This window comes from Sylvia atricapilla, chromosome 18 (assembly GCF_009819655.1).
Source record: "Sylvia atricapilla isolate bSylAtr1 chromosome 18, bSylAtr1.pri, whole genome shotgun sequence".
In the NCBI taxonomy this organism is placed as follows: Eukaryota; Metazoa; Chordata; class Aves; order Passeriformes; family Sylviidae; genus Sylvia; species Sylvia atricapilla.
The window spans coordinates 10,966,323-10,983,577 of record NC_089157.1 but is presented as its reverse complement, the minus strand read 5'-3'; the positions used below and the strand labels follow the sequence as shown (position 1 = coordinate 10,983,577).

The following is a 17,255-nucleotide window of genomic DNA, read 5'->3' as shown; positions in this document are numbered from 1 at the left end:
TAATTCTGTCAACCAAAGATTTAAACCAGTTATCTCAAATACCCCTTGGTCACGTTAACATGTTGGTCAGTATAGAGTATGATCTGAAAGTAACACAACACAAAATGTAATTTCATGGCAACTTCTTTCTGGAAATCCTAAATAACATCCAAAGGTTCCCATGGCGGGTGGGAACCAGGTGATCCTAAAGCACCTTCCAACCTAAACCACTGTGATTCTGATTCAGGGTGTTCCCTGAGTACTTGAGGTGTTTGCTTGCACACACACGAGGGAGTTTGTCTGAATTTCCCCAGAGAATGAAATTTCTGTAGTGTATGAAATTGTGTTAGGAGATGATGGCAACTTGCACACAAGGCGTTGCACCAACATCTCACCACTTATCAAACACACTGATGGTGCAACGCTGCCTAGATCAGGATTCCTGTGCTCTTAAAAACCATCCGGTGTTGTACCTTTCCCCCAGCTCTTCAGCAATGCCAGACGATCACAAGACTCAATGCTGGAATGAGAGGCAGTGAAATCGCCAAGGTGAAATCAGCAGCTACAGAACCCGGAGCGCTCCACACCTGACGTGTCCACAGGGGCCTGGCTGTCCCCAAATGCGGGGGAAAGAGCACAAACCCACCGTCCTCCTGTGCCGACTGCGCCCAGCCCCGCGGCCGTGCTGGGGGACACTCTGGGCGCCGTGACTGCCCTCTCATCGGGAGATGTCACCCACCACAGCTGGCACCAACTCACAGCTGCCCTTCCTGGGTGCCGAGGAGTCCCCCGGCCACACCGGGGCCAAGAGGAGCGGATTGAGGGGCACATCCATTGAGAGGGGCAGAACGCCGCCCGGGTCCCTTGAGAGGGGCGGAATGAGGGAGGAGCGGCCCGAGGGGCACATCCCTTCAGAGGAGAGGGCTGAGGGCAGATCCCCTCAGAGGAGCGGCCCGAGGGGCACATCCCCTCAGAGGAGAGGGCTAAGGGCAGATCCCGTCAAAAGGGCGGCCCGAGGGGCACATCCCCTCAGAGGAGCGGCCCGAGGGGCAGATCCCCTCAGAGGAGCAGCCCGAGGGGCAGATCCCCTCAGAGGAGAGGGCTGAGGGCAGATCCCGTCAAAAGGGCGGCCCGAGGGGCACATCCCCTCAGAGGAGCGGGCTGAGGGCACATCCCCTCAGAGGAGCGGCCCGAGGGGAACATCCCCTCAGAGGAGAGGGCTGAGGGCAGATTTCCTCAGAGCAGCGGCCCGAGGGGCAAATGCCCTCAGAGGAGCGGCCCCAGGGGCACATCCCCTCAGAGGAGCGGCCCGAGGGGCAGATCCCCTCAGAGCAGCGGGCCAAGGGCAGATCCCCTCAGAGCAGCGGGCCGAGGGGCAGATCCCGTCAAAAGGGCGGGCCGAGGGGCAGATGCCCTCAGAGGAGCGGCCCGAGGGGCAGATCCCCTCAGAGGAGCGGCCCGAGGGGCAGATTCCCGTCGAAAGGGCGGCCCGAGGGGCACATCCCCTCAGAGGAGCTGCCCGAGGGGCAGATTCCCGTCAAAAGGGCGGGCCGAGGGGCAGATCCCCTCAGAGGAGCGGCCCGAGGGGCAGATCCCGTCGAAAGGGCGGGCCGAGGGGCAGATCCCCTCAGAGGAGCGGCCCGAGGGGCGGATTCCCGTCCAAAGGGCAGCCCGCCAGCCCTATTCCCCCGAGAGGGGCCGTGGGCGGGGCGGGTCCCCTCAGAGGCGGCACCGCCCCTCCCGGGTCCTGCGGCGGCCGGGGCTGCCCAGCGCGGTGCCTGCCGCCGGCCGCGGCGCGGGGCCCTCGGCGGGGCTGCCCCCGGCGCGCCTGCGCGCGGGCCCGGCCGGTTCCGGTGAGCGCTGAGGCGGCGGAGCGGGCGGACATGGCGGAGGGCGGCGCGGAGCGGGCCGATGGCCGCATCGTCAAAATGGAGGTGGATTACAGCGCGACCGTGGACCAGAGGCTGCCCGAGTGCGAGCGGCTGGCGCAGGTGAGGCGGGAGAGGAGGCCGGCGGGCGGACGGGCTGAGTCATGGCGCTAGGCCGCGCGTGGAGGCGGCGCGGAGCCGAGCCGCGGCCGCATCCTGCCCCGCGGTGTCGGGGGGTCCGCCCGCGGGCTCTCCGTGCCGTGCCGAGGAAGGGAAGGAGTGGACGGCTCCGCTGTTTCTGGGCTGTGTGGAAGGGCGGGCAGAAGGGAGGTCGGTGGCCGACCACTGGAACTGCTCTCCGAGGCAGTGCTCACGGCCCTAACCCTGCCGGAGCTCATAGGATGTTTAGACAACGCTCTCAAACACATAGATTCTTAGGGACGTCCTGTGCAAAACCAAGGCCAAGGGATGGACTCGATGATCCTTGCGGGTTCCGTCCGCCTCAGCCTGTTCTGTGATTTTGAGGCGGTACGAGGTTTCGGGGTGAGGGAAGCGGAGGCCCCCAGGCCACCACAAGGGCCCGGGCTGTTCCCTGCCGGTCTTACAACACCCAGTTAGTTGCCTGTTTATCCCGGGCTGTGTGCGCCAGAGCTGCCCCCGTGTCCCGGGTCCCGGGACACGTGTTTACCGAGCCCCGGGAGCGGAGCGGAGGAGCGGAGGAGCGGAGCCCGGCCGGGGCGCTGGGCTGGCTCTGCCTCCCTCGGCTCGGCAAACACGGCTGACCGCACGGTGTGTTCGGCCTCGTTGCCGTGCAGCGTCGGTGCTTTTTAGAAAAGTTCTTCTGCGGCCGGGAGATTCCTGTGCAGCTCGGATCTCAGAAAAGACAGAAGCACGGAATCGCAGATTGGTTGGGGGTGGAAGAGGCCTTAAGCTTATCTCATTCCACCCTCTGCCGTGGGCAGGAACACCTTCCACTAGTCCAAATTGCCCTTGAACACATCCAGGGATGGGGTAACCACAAGTTCCCTGTTGTTGCTGTCATTTGTTGTCCCAGGAGGGTGGCATCTGACTCTACGTGTCTGCTTGTCCCACGTTTCTCAGTGTGAAAAACACACATATTGTACAGTTCTGACAACAGTAAGATAAATACATTTCATCTTAGATTATTCTAAGACTATTGTATGGAGAGCAGGCAAGGGGATTTTATCCCACAGGCACAGCTCTGCAAAGAAATGGACACCATGGCCATGTTTATTCTGCAGAACATATAAACTCTTGGGCAGTAAGAGCACGTGCTTGACAAACTATTGTATGTGGTCTAAAATATTTCAGCTGGGATGTTTTAGAAACAAATTTCTTTTTCTTTGGTTTGTTACTGATTTTTTAACCTTTTTTTTTGTTGTTTCTAGTTTTTTGTAGCCCCAATCTTGCCATGGGGTGTTAAAAAGTCACCCATAATAACTTTTTTCTTTTTACTAGATATTTGCAACTTAGGACTGAAAGGACATTATAGTATCTTACACTCCTCTAAACAAAGTCAAGCACCTTTCTCAAAACCTCTCCAAAACCAGAACTATTATAATTCCATGCTTAGCCTGTAAAGCTTGTAGTTAATGCTTTGTATAATACACTGTAATTAAGATATGAATATGGGTGAAAGTAATAGGAGAAGAATTTTTTTGGCCAAGGTGTTTAATTGCATATCTGATCTCACTGAAAACTCTGTTTTGGCCAGAGAAGAAATGAGTCTTCCATGCAGCTCAGTGAACGTGAGCTCACCAAACCTGTCTGAAACTTGCCAGGTTTCTCTCCCAAGGCAGACAACTTAGAGCATGTGTGAAAATGAAACTAGCACCTCTCCAGTTTTATCTCTGTAGAACCTTGTATTTAAAGTAAGTGCTATGCAGACATTATCTTAAGGAAAATAAATCTAAAAATTAGCGTATAGACCGGTTTATGTTTTTCTTTATGAGGGAATTTGAGCTACTCTCAGTTTAAACTGAATTACGTTCTTGACTCATGGACATAATTGTTTGCCTGTCTTATTAGGAAGGAAGATTGCAAGAAGTCATTGAAAACCTTCTCTCCCTGGAAAAACAAACACGGACGGTGAGTGGTGCCTGGTGCTGCTGGCATGTGCCACACACCTCAACTTCCACGGGGTTACACTGAGGGGACTTGGAGTATCCTTGGAATATCAGTCTTGTCTTTAAAAAGCAGATAAGTGAGACCAAACACAGTGATTTTTTTCCCCTCTGTGCTGGGAGGCTGCGGGTTGTTTGTCCCATCTCTGACACGCTCTTGGTTTGTTCCAGGCTTCTGACATGGTCTCCACATCCCGAATCTTAGTTGCCATAGTGAAAATGTGTTACGAAGCTAAAGACTGGGATGCTCTTAATGAAAATATTATTCTTCTATCGAAGAGAAGGAGTCAGTTAAAACAGGTGAATTTAAACCTCTGAAACAGAAAATAAAACTGTGTTTTGGAATTGTATTACGTGGCTGATTCTCCCATCTGTGTAAGGACTTTCTGTGTGAAGATGGTAGTTCATCCTTGCACTCTTTTGCAGTGTGTATTGTAGACATATTCATTTTTCATGTTCAGATGTGTATAAAACTGAGTGACTGCAGTTTATTGTGCTCATCTGAAATGTGTGCTTTGCCTGCTTGCTCTTGAATCTGGCATACTTGGGCATAAAGGAAGTGCAAAGTTTATTGCACTCTGTGTGTTCAGTTTGAGCAACAGATAATTTTAATGGCATCATTGCTTTAGGAAGGAAGAAGTTACCTATTTAGTGTGCAAAATCATCACTAGTGTGTGTAAAGTAGTACAGTTTAGTTCTCCAACCTGCACAGACTGTAGCTGAAGGCATGGATCATTCCAGATGAATTTTGAGAAAGACATCTCTCAAAGTTTAATTCTGGGTTTTTTTTAGAAGTAGATATTTTAATAACAATTTTGCCAGCTTTTTCAGCATTGTTACCAGAAATGCACGTTCCCATACCTGTGCTTGCTACTGAAGGAGGAAATCCTCCCTCTTCCTCCTCTTGCTGAGGAATCTACAGCTCTTCCAGGGAGAGAGGGTAGTGCACACAGGGAAGAGAAGGTGCAGATCCCTTCAGCCCTGCAGGTCTTGGGGCAAGCAGAGAAGTTCTGCCAGTCCATGGGAGTCCTGTGGGTTTGTCAAAGAGGAGTTGCTCTTCAGGATAGACCTCCATGGTATGGATTATTTTCAATATTGGAAGAACTGAGATGACAAAATGACAGAACAGCATCACATTTGCCTTGTAGCATCAGTCTGTAGCGTCACTGTACACATCTTGATGAATCAAAGAGAGGAGATGTGCCTTGTGTGCTCTTTGCTGAAATGAGTCCCTTTAGTGTGATGTGAAACTTTGTAACTCACCTCTGAGTGTTACAGCTTGAATTCATCAGGGAAACCTAAAACCACAGTTTGTTTTTCTGCTCTGTTTTCACACCAGGCAGTGGCTAAAATGGTCCAGCAGTGCTGCACTTACGTTGAAGAAATCACAGACTTACCAGTCAAACTGCGCTTAATCGACACGTTGCGGATGGTCACAGAAGGAAAAGTAAGGCTTTGGTTTAACACTTAGTGCCTAAAAGGTGGAATAAGAGTGTTCACCTTCTTTAAAAGCGTAGTTTCTTAGATTTTTTTTTTAATCTTGTCCAAGACTAAAACTGATTTTTAAATTCCCCTGAGAAGCCAAGTAGTTTATTTCCTTCCAAAAGATGGCAGATATTTTCCATATTTAAATCACATGTCAAAATGCTGGTCATGTTCCTGTGATGCTGGTATCTGGTTCTGGTATTAATATAGTTACTATTCCATTTCAAAATTCTAAAATGCCATTTCCTCTCACTTTTTAAAATGTTATATATTTGAATTTCTTAGGGAAGTCGGCAGGTTTAATTTAATCTCTCCTGCACTTAGCAAGGTATTACATATAGTTACGATAACCAGAAGGTGATACTGAGTTACTTCTATTGCATTCCTTTTCCTTTAAGGAAAGAAGGAATTCTGAATTAGGCAAATTTGTGTCAATGTTATGACTTCTGTTAGTCTAAATTGTTAATAATCAAGTCTTGTTGATTGGTGGCTGGTTAGGAGTAAGAGGAACAATTCAATAGATAGTGCTTCCTACACATTAACCATTAAAGTGTAACTTCCATCTGTTTTGATATGTTCTAGCAGACAGAATATGCAAGACTTTATTCACAGTGCATATCCCTTTGTGTTTGCTTGAAGAGTCACAGGTCATTGTAGACATTGTTTTTTAGATTAATTTGAGCCGAAGAAGTTTGACGTGTCAGTTACAATTCTGTTTCCTTGGTGTACATTGTGGACAGTGCCAGTGTAGTGGATGGACACACAACAAATTAAGGGGCTGTGTGATGGCAGCATCAATGTATTTCCCAGAAAGGGCTGCAGCCTCAGAGTTTGCACTCCTTTTTAGAAAATCCCAGTGTTCAAACCCTTCCTTCTGCCCTCAGATCTACGTGGAAATCGAACGCGCCCGCCTGACAAAGACACTGGCCACAATAAAGGAGCAGAACGGGGAGGTGAAGGAGGCTGCCTCCATTCTGCAGGAGCTGCAGGTAACACCTTGGAACTCAGAGTTGCATCAGCAATAGCAATGAATTCTGACTGTTCTGAGATTGTTTAGAAACTGAATCGGTTTGCAGAAATGCCTGGAATGAGAGGAACTGTTACTAGTTCAGCTTAAACTGCTTTTGTTAATCTCATGGTTGGGTTACATAGAATATTTCCCACTTGGAAAGTACATTTCAGTTCTCTGTCTAGTGCATTGACTTTAGTGTTGGTGGATTCTTTGGTGTAAGTGAGGGCAATAATTAAAATGGAATAACCTTTATTCCATTTGCACTTGCTCTGTAATAGCTTTTCTTCTGTTGTTTTGTTTTGTGCTCTCCCTCCAGACAGCCTCTCACTCTTCTGGCACACATAAAGCCTTCAATTGATTTGGCTTTGACAACATTAAGTAGTTATAATTTCATTTCAGGTGGAAACCTACGGTTCAATGGAGAAGAAAGAACGTGTAGAATTTATCTTGGAGCAGATGAGACTCTGTCTAGCTGTAAAAGACTATATTCGGACTCAAATTATCAGCAAAAAAATTAATACAAAATTTTTTCAAGAAGAAAACACAGAAGTAAGTAATTGGAGAATTTCTCCCTCTTTTCTCCCTCTCCCACCCAAATTTTAATCTGACTTGCCTCTCTTCAGGTCCAGTGTATTTATTTAAATCCCTCTGTTTTCTGGGGTTAGCTGAATTTCATTGACTTGTCGTGGAGCCCTGTTAATTCCAACTTCTTGATACTGTTTCAGAAACTAAAGTTGAAATATTACAACCTAATGATCCAGCTGGATCAACATGAAGGCTCCTACCTCTCCATCTGTAAGCACTACAGAGCCATTTATGACACTCCCTGTATCCAGGCTGAAAGTGAAAAGTGGCAACAGGTAAAAAAACTTTACACACCAAATGCCTTTATTTCCATGTGATAAATCCCCATTTCTTACCACATCAGTGAGCAGTGGATGAAAGAACTCATCAGTCTGTTTTTATTTAAATGGCTGTATTAACAAATTGCTTAGTTGAAAACAGATATGATAGAGCTGATTTCAAAAGAAGGTTTATAACCAACATTTTCATTATATTACCTTTGAAATTGGGAATGTCTCAACTGTTTCATGCAAGTGTAGAGATTACAAACAGCTGTGCAGATGTGGTCCCAGTGGTGCTGTTGTGTGCAGTACAGATGTCTTACACGTTTGAAAAGGTTTTTTCTTCATGTATTTATTTGAAATACTAGAATTATGGTTAACCCGTGTAAATTTAAATGTAGCACAATTCACTTCTGAAAGATGCCATCAATTTCACCTTTATTTCTTAATACACTGAGCTTAAATCTTTGACATATTCAACTCTAAGCTCTGTATCAGTTTTGGAATTCCTCTGTTTAATTATGGAAAAAAACCCACTCTTTCCTCTCAAACAGGCACTGAAGAGCGTTGTTCTTTATGTTATTCTTTCACCTTATGACAATGAACAGTCTGATTTGGTGCACAGAATTAGTAGTGACAAAAAGCTAGAAGAAATCCCCAAGTATAAGTAAGTATCCTTTCTAGTAACCAATGCTTAGATTAAAAAGTGTCTCTCTCTAACAGTAAATCTCTTTATGCTGAGTCTGCTGTAAGCAACTCTGAATTTAATGTGCTGCATTAAGGATACTGCAAAAATAACATGGTTGTTTTATGTGAAAATAAATCTTTCTTGTAAGAGAATGATCTTGGTTTGAAAAACAGCCTGACTTGAGCTGCCCCCATTGTTTATGGCAATAAGAATAAACCATTTCAGATTATGCCTTGGATCTGTTTTAAGTATGAACCAGGCCTTACTAATACAGGATTGTAACCCAACTGTACTACAAATTTAGAGACCTCCTAAAACTCTTCACCACCATGGAACTGATGAGGTGGAGTGCCCTAGTTGAAGAATATGGGAAGGAGTTGAGAGAAGGATCCCTTGACAGTCCTGCCACAGATGTTTTTGGCTGTACAGAGGAAGGTGAAAAGAGATGGAAAGATTTAAAGAACAGAGTTGTGGAACATGTAAGTATCAGTGTCTGTAAACAGGAGCTGTTTGCTCAGTGCCTCAGCTAAAAATGCTTTTTGCTTGCTGCATTTTAATCACAAAGAGGGCAAAAAAGCAGCTAATAAAGCAGCTGGTGAAGTGGCTTTTCTGTTGTGTTGCATTTCAAGATTTTATTTTCTTGTATATCTTTAGTGTATGTTTCTATTTGGTGTAGTTATCACCAAAAAGCATATTCCACTCAATGAGATTTAGCCTTCATGTTTCAATAAAGCATAAATCTAATAGTCTTGCTATATATTAAAATTCATTATTGGTTGATTTCTTTTCCTAATAATGTATCATGTAGAGACTTTTCCACCTTCCACCAGCCAAAGAGCTGTTCACAGCCCCTCATGTCCTCAGTGCTGGACTGCCATTAGAGCACTACAGTTCCTAATCTGCTTTTAACATGGACTTTTATATTTTTGCAGCCTGCTTCAATTATTTTTTGCACATAACCCTCTACTCTGAACACTTTTATTCCAGAATATTAGAATAATGGCTAAATATTATACCAGAATTACAATGAAGAGAATGGCACAACTCCTGGATCTGTCTGTGGATGTAAGTCTTTGCTTTTCCTTCTTTGCTAAGGAGGGAGTGTGTTTGTGGCAGAGATGTGAGTATTCAGCAGAGTCATGTTCTTGTTTGATTGAATTTTCTGCCTTTCTGGGAGTTAGAAAACTATTCATTAAACCTTAAATTCAGTTTCCTGATGCACATGCCCAGAAGGCAAAAGCTGCTCCTAGAAGTTCATTTATGTTCAAGGCCTTGTGTAAATGCTGGAGCTTCGTGTCTGGTGTGTCAGTGTTCCAAAGTTCCTGTCAGTGAGTGATGAAAACCGACTGAAGAGAGGGTCCTTCACCTGCTCATGTCCCCATCCATGGATGGTGGCACTTTGGGAACGTGGGTGGGGAAGGGTCTTCTGCCACCACCCTCTGTGTTCTCCAGGAGCTTTCCAAGTAGAATGACACTTCCTGGTATTTTGAGTGCAAATGAAAAGCTTTGCCCTTTTAATGGAATCTGTTTTTCACACAAAAAGAAATATTTCAGAGATAAAATTTCAGAAATAACTCTTTCTGGCAGTGGTCAGTAATTCACTGGGATTTTCCCAAGCCTTGCTTGCCACATGAGTTACTCTGGTGTCTGTGTAGCCAAGTACTCGGAAGTGTAAAAGTCTGTTTGGGTTGGATATTAAACTTTAGTTTTGTGAAAGATAGTCAGATATGGGTCAATTGAAAACAAAAAGTTGTTTTTTTAATAGCTCGTGCTTGTACCTTGCATTGCCAGCATGTGTGATATTAAAGTATCCTGCATTTTTAAAGTACACTATTGTTTCAGCTCTACTTGTGTATAAAGAAAATCTTGCTCCTGGTGCTTTCGTGCTGTTGGGGAGAAATTCTGGTGTTTTGTAGGTCCAAATGCTGTTTTCTTGACGTAGTGCTGTTTGTCTTTACAGGAGTCGGAGGAGTTCTTGTCTAACCTAGTAGTTAATAAAACCATCTTTGCTAAAGTAGACAGGCTGGCAGGAATTATCAATTTCCAGAGGCCTAAGGACCCAAACAACATTCTCAATGACTGGTCTCACAAGCTCAACTCCCTCATGGCCCTAGTTAACAAAACCACACATCTCATTGCCAAAGAAGAGATGATCCATAACCTGCAGTAAGGTGCCTCAATAATCTCAGTGCTTTTAAAGAAGGCATTAAAACTTCATAATAGAGACTATTATTACAAGTGTGTATATGGTTTGTTTTCTCCCTGTCAGGCCTTCCTGGTCTAAAATTTAGAACATAATTCTGAAATTCCTGTTGACAGTTAAGTTTCCTTGATTATTCATTCAGTTGTTAAATGTTTTTGCTACACTTGGTGAAAGAACAGAATAAAACTGTATTGCCTGTATAATAATAGTCTGGTGATTTCTTTTTTTCAATGTGTACCCTTACCTGTCTGACATATAATTCTGGGGTTATTTCATTGCAGGACTATTTTTCAGGCTGTGATTGAGAGGATATACTGTAAATAATAAAATCCTAGGGTTTTACAAAGGGGTAACTTAAAATGATAATAGTGTAAAGTTATGTCAAGATACCTTTGAAGGTATCTTGAGAGTATACCTTCCTTCTTTCTTTGAAAAAAATTCTGGATGTTTTTGCTTAAGAGTTATGCTATTTCTTATAATTTGGTACTACAGTTGGAATTCATTAATTTATTCTGTACTGCCAAAGCAATCAATATATGAGTAAGTACCTAAACCTTTGTGTGCTTGGTGCCAGTCACTCATTTTGCCTGTCTTGTTACAGTTTGGAAGGGCTGCAGTGGCAAGGAATCAGTTAGCCAAGCTGGTACCTGGAAGCTGCTGCTTCTCAGCACGAGTGTGTTATATTCTGAGCAGATAATGCCCTGTTATTTACTTTAGCCTCCTTGTAATTGCAGGAAGCTGTGGACTTTTTCCCCCAGTCTGTTTTTTTTTTTTTTTTTAAGGAAGTAAAATAGTAGAGCAAATAGTGTAACAAACACTGTAGTAAGAATCAATGGAACTTCTACTGAATTTGCTCTGGGTTGGAATGATTTTTAATGTTAGCTATAACCATTCTGTTGATAATTAATTAAGTAGAGACTGGAATTGTAAATGATGTATTGAGACATGTAGAAATCCCATCTCTTTAGAAGCACACTGAGTTTCATTCAGACTGATGCTCTTTTCATGTGAATACACAGAAATTGGGAAACTCCAAACGGGGATTTTGAGTGAGGGAAGTCAGAAGGGACAGGAAAAGATGGAAGCTTGTAAACAGTGATTTGCATTTGAAATGCAGACTTTGGATGTAGCTGATGGGAAACTTGGGAATGTGATTTGCAAGGCTTGTAACTTTCAAAGCCTCACCAACCCAGCTCGCTGCATTTGAAGAACAAACAGACAGCTGAACTATCGGTAAGGGAAGGAAGAGGAGCAGGTATTCAGAATGCACAGAATGTTTACCATCCAACTTCCTAAATTGTATTATAATAATCCCAGCTGAAAAGTTGTTTAAAATCCTGTCAGGACCGTTTCTGAGCATGGGATGTTCTGGCCATTGTGGGAGGCTTCAGTGACATCCAAAACTGGCTGCTGTCACAACAATGGACAAAGTAGCTTCAAAACAATGTATCATCTGGAAACTGAGGCAGGAGCTACCAGAGAGGGGAACAATGGGTCATCAGGGGAAGTGGGAACTTGCCTCTCCCTGTGCTTATCATAAACGTTTTCCTTCCAGTTGCAGTCTGGTCTGGAATCTTCAACCCCAAGCATCTGATGCTTCTACCAGATATGTTGGACCTGTTTCCCCAGCCAGCCCTCTTTTCCTTTTTATGCTGGAGAGGAATGTTTCAGTGGGTCCCTGGCCCTTCTTTCAGGATGTCTTGCAGATTCTCCTCCCACTCTCTCTCTGGGCTCTGTCCCTCTCTGCTGCCTTTGGCTGCATTTAGAGCAGGAGAGAGGAAGTGATTTATCTCCCCTCACAATCACCTTTTGCTGTCAGCATTAGAAGGAACATGGGAGAACTCTTTATCTTGCAACAGCTCAGGTATCTCCTTAAAAGTCAGTTCAGAAGGATTGTGAAGGTTCACTTTCATGGTCTGTATTTGTGCCACAATGATCAAGCACTCTGCCTTTTGATCTGAGAGAGATTCTTGTTCACACTTGGAGCACCTTAGTCTTGGTTTAGAACGTACTGCCCCAGGGAGACTCTCTCCCTGTCCTCGGAGTGAGACTTCTCCTGTGATCTGAGTACTTGTTGCCAGAAGCAAGAATCCCTCAGGGTTTCCCTCCTCGTACATCACAAAGTTAAAACACAAGTTTTAAAACATACCTCTGGAATTATGCTATAGGGTAACTCCAAGTGTGTGGAAAATAATCTATTTAGCCTGAAGTTTGTGTTTGGTGTGGTTTTTTGTTGTTTTGCTGGGGTTTTTTTTTGTTTGGGGTTTTTTTTGTTTGTTTGGGATTTTTTTTTTTTTTGCTTGCACACTACCATTGATGCAAATGGAAGTGTATTTTGAGTCTGTCTCAGAAAGGCTGTCACATTCAGGTTGCTAGGAAAAAATGCTCTACATTTTTGGTGCCAGTTCATCTCAAGAATGTCTATCAAGTCCAATATAACTCCATGAGCAATTCAAAGGTCAGCATAAAGACATGCCAGCTTCTGAAAGTAATGCACAGAGACTGAAGGTCTTTGATCTTGACAGGGTGGGATCAAACCATCACATTACTCTGACCTTTGTAGTTTCTATCTCCTCAGTGTACCCTCAACATCCCCTTGGTGCTGGTTGCTTCTCAACGCTCTCATTTGGTGGATCAAAGGAGAAATGAATTAGTTTGAATATTACTTGCTCTAGAAATTGCATGTGCTTAAGGAGTCCACGTTGAAATGCTACCCTTGGATAATTACGAAGTAAGATTAAAGTTGAGATCATCTGTTCATTAGAGGACTCTGGAGGAATTCCAGGGGAATTTTCATGCAGGAAAATCAAAACTTGCTCCTCTTCAGCCTGATAACCAGACTCAGCGGCTGCCTAGAAAGGGTTTGCTTTATTGTTTACCAAGACTAAGAACTACTGTTGCTATCTAATCCCAGGTCTACCACTGCCTTGTTTGTGGCAGAGGCTAAAGCACTTAACTTCTGTTACTTTCCCATGATTGCTGCTTCTGAGGGAGTTCAAAAATTTCTAAAGGTCCAGTGTGCTAAGACAATAAAAACATTGCTCCTGTTGCTGCAATCTGTCTGGCACTTCCATTGAGAAAGGCCTCCTGTTGTTTTGTTGCTCAGGGGTGAATGATCTGTTCGAGGAGCCTGCTGGGATGTTGGGCTGCAGGGTCAGGGAGGCAATTCCCTGCTGAATGTATTCTGTTGTGTCCTCATTACTCTTACATGTTAATTGTAATGGTTTTTCCTGCATTCTGGTTAGTCATTATGAGTGGAGCTGATTGAAAATGGATTTTTCTGTATTCACGAAATACCAGTTCCCAGAAATGGGAGTGAACTTGAGCGTAGAATGAAAATTGATTTTTTGAATTTCCTGTGAAAGCAGAAGAGAAAGAAAAGAGTAGCAGTATAAGTTTCAAATAATTAGAATAGTTTTGTTTTGAGAAATGTAGAAACCAAGCTGCAGTTGTGTTTCCAAGTGTGCAGCTACTGGCTGAGCCAGGACTCCAGGGTTTTTTGGCTACCGAGTCTCCATTAGGCCTGGAGCAAGTGAGGGTTTGAGGGTTCCCAACTCTGCCAGAATCTGTGCCACACCTTTCAGCCTCTGCTCAGCTCTCTGCTCCGTGGCAGGGAGCCGAGCAGCCCTGAGTGGCCCAGGGTTTCAAACCCCTGCCTTTTGGCAAGGAGCCTGGATTCTCCAAGGACCAGGGCACGGCTCCTAGCTTCACTGAACAGGGGGAAGCCCTGTAAGCCAGCATCACTGACAGAATCCCGACTGAAGAGCAAGGAGACTGCAACTGTCAGGGCTTCTGTACAGGGATTCCTTGCACACATGGTCCCTGCCAAGGTGGGCCTGCCAAACATCCAGTCAGAAATTGCTGTTTTCAGATTTGAAAGATTTCAAGATCCTAAAAAATGTACAAGTGGAATTGAGTTTGATATTGCTGCATTCACAGCAATACAGGGGTTTTTAAAATTTTACTATTAGAATGAATGCTTAGAAATATCCCTGTTAGGCTTCTGAGGATCTGAGTCCTGTCAAGTCTCATGATGCTGAGTGGGAATTCCTTGTCTTTGATAGTCTTTTTGCTTTCCCCTTTTATGCCTTTGGCATTTCTTACATTTCCAGCATCCACTGTTGCTTCTTTTCTGCTCCAGACTCCGTGTCACCCCCTGCTCCCAGTCTCCTTGGGCAGAAGTCTAGTTAGCACTGCAAGCTCTCCTCTTGCCATAAAACCCCACTGGGTTCCAGGAATTTAGGAAGTGTGGCCAATTCTGGAAATGCAAGGCAGTAGTAACAAGGCAGAGTGTTCTGTGGCTGACCAGTGCTCAGTGAGAGCCTGGCTCTGGCTTGTCACCTCACCCTTGGGGGTTGTCACTGATGGGCTGGAGAGCAGAGGTGGGAAGGCAAAATCGCAGCTTCCACTGGGGGAATGCACATCAAGGAAAGAAAAGATGTCTCCTACAGATACTAAGTATCTCTCACAGCAGTAGGAATATAATAATAAGATATATTATATATTCTTATTTTGTTAAATTATCCTTTAATTCTGTACTGAAACATGTCAGTGAAAGCTACAAGAAGTCTCTTTGCAGGTAATTGGTAACCAGTTCCTGGGCCATTCTCTGGCTCCTGGGATGTTACCACAGAAGTGGCTCTGAAGTCAAATTTAATTTTTTTAGGCCCTTTGGATTTGGGATCTCATCCCTTAAGCTGGTTGCTATGAACTTGAGCAGAATTTTGAGCAGAATTTCCATGGTTAATGAGCCCTTGGAACCCCATTTGTTTTGGACCAAGGCTTCATCTTTCTATCTGTAACAAGGACCTTTGAGAGAACTTGGAGGGAACAGCACAAGAAAACAGGAGAGCTGTTCCAGGCTGTGCTTGAACAGGGCAGTGCTGGCAGCCAGCCCCAGCCCAGAGCTGCTGGCTCTGTCCAGCCTCTGCCCTCTCCTCTGAGGGTTTATGCAATACCCTTGAGCAGCCCACAAAATTGACTAAAACCTCCTTCATATGGAAGCCAGAAGGGTTAAAGTACCAAGATCACTAAAAGCTGTGGGTGCAAGGGCACATCTCCATGGTCCTCCCCAGCTCCTTTCTACAGGGCAGAGTTGCCACCTTTTCACAGCAGCCCGTGCCTCTTGGTACATCCAATCTGGAACTTTAAATCAGCAGAGACAGAGTGATAAGAATGGGGTCTGGCACTGAACAGATCCTCCAAAACTCAGTCCTTGCCACACAGTTTTCTTCTCAGCACATTCTAAAAAAATAGAACAAATGGACTCAAAAAAGGGTTATGTGAAAAATAAACCCAACTAAATTTGTCTTCTCCAAATTGAACTTCAGAGGATATATGTGTTTATATCTCGAAATCTGCATACATTGATAATTCTATCTTCCACTGCTTTTTCTAATTATCATTTATTATGAAGAAAACCTCTGCATTATGACCAGTAAAATAAAGCTCACTAGGAACCAAAGACAACCAAGCCTCAAAAGTAAACTCCATTTCAACAACCTGGACTGAATGACATAAAGTTAGTTGGATCCTAAACGTGGCTTCAGCTTTCTTTGATCCTTGTTCCTTGCACAGGGCCCACTGAAAACACAAGTCACAGCACTAGGAAAGGTGTCAGGCTGAGGGGGCCCGTGGCAAATTCCACAGGAGGGTTTTATCTTGAAATGACATCTCCTGCGTTGAGGCTGGACCACCCACACTCCCCTGTGCCACAGCACAACTGCACTCCCAACCTACTTAGGAAGTTGAATTAAAAAGTAGACTCATTTAAGACTGGGGTGGCAAATGCAAAGGATCTATTTAGATTTATTTCCTCCTGTATTTACATTGTTGCAAGGAGCTCTCTCTTTATAAATGCATTACTGATGAATATTGAAAACCTTCTTGGGCACAAGTAGTTTCTTGCAGTGGCAGTGCATCAGAGGCTTGGCTGGTGGTTATTCTTCAAAGAGTTACGAGGCATTAGACGTAAATTTAAATATAAATGTAAATACATTTTACAGGAAGATCCAATACTAAAATGATCCGGACCTTTTTTCAATTAAAGGGGAAGGAAAAGTTTTTTTTTAAACACTGGGGAATCCTGTTTTGGTGATAAACTTTCCTAACATCCTGAAGTAAGCTGCTTTCCCCAGTTTTTTGTCCACTTTGCCCTGAAGCACAAGAGCCTGTGAAGAGCACAGGGCACCCATCCACGGCAGCTTAGCCGGGAACGCCTCGAAAAAGCCAGTTTACAAAACAGCGTGCGTATTAAGAACTGATTGCCAAAGAGTCTGAAAACACAGCGAACAGGGAAGATTACTCCGTGAAAATAAAACTGTTCTGCAAAGCAGTTTCTGGGATTCGGGAGCAGCAGTCCCTGGGCAGATGGGTTTGGGAAACACGGTTTGGGAAAACTGCTCCAGCACCTGCCGCAGCCTCGGCACACGGCCTCCCCCAAGTTTCTTCGAGGGAAGGAACTTTAAAAAGCCACAGAAAAAAAAAAAAAAAAAAAAAAAAAAACCACCTCAAAAAAACCCCCCAACCCCAAACCAAATAGATCGGAGAAAAAAAAAAAAAATCCAACTCACGCAGTAGAAAAACCTTGAGAAAAAGGAATTTCCAAGCTTTTTTTCAGAGGTAGCCATCGTGTCCGGCTCTCGCAGCTGCCGGGACCGGCGCCGCCAGCGACCCTCGGCCTGCGCTCCGAGCCCAGGGAAGGGGAACAAAAAAAAAGGGAAAAAATAAAGAAAACGCGGAACCCCCCCGAAGCTGCCGGTTTGTGGCGCGGGCGGCGCGGAGCGGCCCCGGACACTGCTCCGTGAGGGGACCCGAGCCGCGCCTCAGCGGCCGCCGGGCGGAGGGGCCACGGCCCCGGCCCCCGTGAGGACCCCAGCCTCATCCCCGCCCCGGGCCCGGCCCCAGCGCCGCTCCTGAGCCCCGCCCGGAGCCACTGCCGTCCCCGTCCCCTCACACCGCCGCCGCTCCCATTGCTGTCCCCTCACACCGCCGCTGTCCCCACTGCCGTCCCCGTCCCCTCACACCGCCGC

The 17,255-nt window shown here is 45.3% G+C and overlaps 1 protein-coding gene across 2 annotated transcripts; it reads left to right on the top strand.

Annotated features, from left to right (window-relative positions):
- Positions 1–1,778: 1,778 nt before the first annotated feature.
- Positions 1,779–10,430, top strand: PSMD12 (proteasome 26S subunit, non-ATPase 12). 2 transcript variants are annotated; one of them, XM_066332381.1, is made up of 11 exons: positions 1,782–1,970; positions 3,897–3,956; positions 4,163–4,291; positions 5,331–5,438; positions 6,361–6,465; positions 6,888–7,037; positions 7,214–7,348; positions 7,888–8,000; positions 8,326–8,500; positions 9,009–9,086; positions 9,982–10,430. In XM_066332381.1, exons 1-11 carry the CDS (start codon positions 1,863–1,865, stop codon positions 10,189–10,191), a joined length of 1,371 nt encoding a protein of 456 aa, XP_066188478.1. In that variant the 5' UTR covers positions 1,782–1,862; the 3' UTR covers positions 10,192–10,430. The 2 variants fall into 2 exon arrangements, with proteins under 2 accessions (XP_066188479.1, XP_066188478.1); XM_066332382.1 differs by lacking the exon at positions 9,982–10,430 and having other exon boundaries at positions 1,779–1,970; positions 8,954–9,087.
- The last annotated feature ends 6,825 nt before the right edge of the window (positions 10,431–17,255 follow it).